Source organism: Physeter macrocephalus, chromosome 6 (assembly GCF_002837175.3).
Source record: "Physeter macrocephalus isolate SW-GA chromosome 6, ASM283717v5, whole genome shotgun sequence".
Taxonomy (NCBI): Eukaryota; Metazoa; Chordata; class Mammalia; order Artiodactyla; family Physeteridae; genus Physeter; species Physeter macrocephalus.
This window is the reverse complement of record NC_041219.1, coordinates 73,961,608-73,963,998: the sequence shown is the minus strand read 5'-3', so window position 1 is coordinate 73,963,998 and position 2,391 is coordinate 73,961,608. Positions and strand designations below refer to the sequence as shown.

At 40.4% G+C, this 2,391-nt stretch overlaps 1 protein-coding gene across 5 annotated transcripts in view; it reads left to right on the top strand.

Moving 5' to 3' along the window:
- Nucleotides 1-2,391, top strand: part of ITPR2 (inositol 1,4,5-trisphosphate receptor type 2) — a 537,217-nt gene that overhangs the window by 108,563 nt on the left and 426,263 nt on the right. For 4 of the 5 annotated variants that reach the window (XM_024129066.3, XM_028491107.2, XM_028491108.2 and 1 more), the window contains exons 3-4: nt 1,014-1,129; nt 1,860-1,946. The exons of the other annotated variant lie outside the window; for it this stretch is intronic. In XM_024129066.3, coding sequence (XP_023984834.1) covers nt 1,014-1,129; nt 1,860-1,946 — 203 coding nt within the window. The remainder of the gene's footprint in view (nt 1-1,013; nt 1,130-1,859; nt 1,947-2,391) is intronic. 5 annotated transcript variants of the gene reach the window in all.

Below are 2,391 nucleotides of genomic sequence, written 5' to 3'. Positions count from 1 at the left end.
GCACAGGCTCCGGACGCGCAGGCTCAGCGGCCATGGCTCACGGGCCCAGCCGCTCCGCGGCATGTGGGATCTTCCCAGACCGGGGCGCGAACCCGGTTCCCCTGCATCGGCAGGCGGACGCGCAACCACTGCGCCACCAGGGAAGTCCTGTTACATAGAGTTCTTACAATTTTTTGTGAGAAAAATGAAAATAATGTTTAGATCTTCTATGTCAATACGCCTTTATTATAGAATATTTGGAATTGACCTTTATTCTAGATTGTGTGTTATCCATTCCACAAGTGTACAAAATCATTAGCATATGAAGGCCTTTGTTTAGTCAAACTTTCATTTTCCTCATTAAACAGAAAAAAAAATTTGTTTTTTGACTTAGAGATATCACTAACTATATTATTCCACTATGATTTCCTAACTTGATATTTAGTAGTAGAGTTAGGACTATAATCTTGGTTTAGTTTTTTGTTTTTTTTGTTTTGCTTTGTTTTTCCCTTATAACATACTGCGTCTCAGATGTCCACACCATGTTCACCCCACGTATGTGGAAACTTGGGGAATAGATGACTGGAATGCGACTGCCTGATTACTGTGATTGTTTCTACTTCTTCCATCACTTTGGCTGTCAAAGATACATACCATGAATAAGTAATTAATTGTGCAAGGTCAGATAAGGCAGTGGAAGACACTAATCTCATTCTATTGACTTTCTAAGTCCAGGCACCTTATTATAATTAAGAAGTGCTTTATAATGATTACATTCGTTTGATTTCTTTATAAATCACGCTAGCTATGATTTCCTATAAATTAATGAAAAAGGTTGTATTTTAACAGGCTAAATGATTATTTTAAAATGATGTTATAGGGGTAATTTAACAATTGACTGGAGTATGGGCTAGATAATGTTTAAATGTTATTTATACTCAGGGATTCCGAGATTCCAATGCTAGGCTATAAGGGAAATCTAAGAAATGCTGGTCTCCTTAGTTACAGTGTTTTTGTTTGTTGGTTTGTCATAGACTGCCTCTTTAAGGTGTGCCCTATGAACCGATATTCTGCTCAGAAACAATATTGGAAAGCCAAGCAAGCTAAACAAGGGAACCACACAGAGGCAGCCTTGCTGAAGAAATTACAGGTAAGGGCCAGCCTTCCCATCTGTCTGGTTTAGGCTAGAACAAGTACAGCAATAACAAGAGATGTATTCTGTAGCTTAATGATTTCACTCCATACACTGAGATTCAGAATAGATGTGGCAACACATTAAAAGTGGAAAGGACTTTTAAGTTACAGGGTGTGACTACTGATTCAGATATTCACATCACACTGAAAGCCAATCCAGAATCTCTGCAGGAATACCAAATCCAGTTATATTTTACTTGACATAGTACCTAATTTTTTGGAAAGACTATTGGAAAAAAATTGAAAGTCTGTTGTTTCTGATTTGGGCTCTGTGTAAATTTAATAGAACTTATTTTGTGTCATTAAAATTCCTGTTACTTTCGAATTGAAACTGAATTTTGAGGCTTTTGAAATTTACCTACTATGTTCGGTTTCTCTAGCAATATTCCTTCTGAAAATAATTTTATAAGACCAAAGTGCCTAGTACTTTTCAGAAATTTCCAACATAAAAGCATCTCAATATATTTTGGACTACATTTCAGCATTAAACGGAGAGATTTTTATCACACATTATCATCATGTATCTAATTATTGCCCCTCTTCTCCCGAAGCACTACGAGTAAAGCAACCCACCTATTTTAGTCTTGGTTGTATTCTTTGTTCCTAAAATAAACCTTATTTCTTTGTCAATTATTGTGCTCTGTTTACTATGCTTCCACACTAAATATTTGATAATCAATTTATAGCATGCTGCAGAACTGGAACAAAAACAAAATGAATCAGAGAATAAGAAGCTGTTGGGAGAAATTGTGAAATATAGTAATGTTATACAAGTAAGTGTCGATTTACTTTTGCTTAAAAGGGGGGAATGTTTTATGGTTAATTCGCATTTGGTAGGAATGCCGACCTGCATTAAAATTGGGGGATACAGGGCTTCCCTGGTGGCGCAGTGGTTGAGAATCCGCCTGCCGATGCAGGGGACACGGGTTCGTGCCCCGGTCCGGGAAGATCCCACATGCCGCGGAGCGTCTGGGCCCGTGAACCGTGGCCGCTGCGCCTGCGCGTCCGGAGACTGCGCTCCGCAACGGGAGAGGCCACAACAGTGAGAGGCCCGAAGGGGGGAATATTTTATGGTTAATTTGCATTTGGTAGGAATGCCGACCTGCATTAAAATTGGGGGATACAGGGCTTCCCTGGGGGCGCAGTGGTTGAGAATCCGCCTGCCGATGCAGGGGACACGGGTTCGCGCCCCGGTCCGGGAAGATCCCACATGCCGCG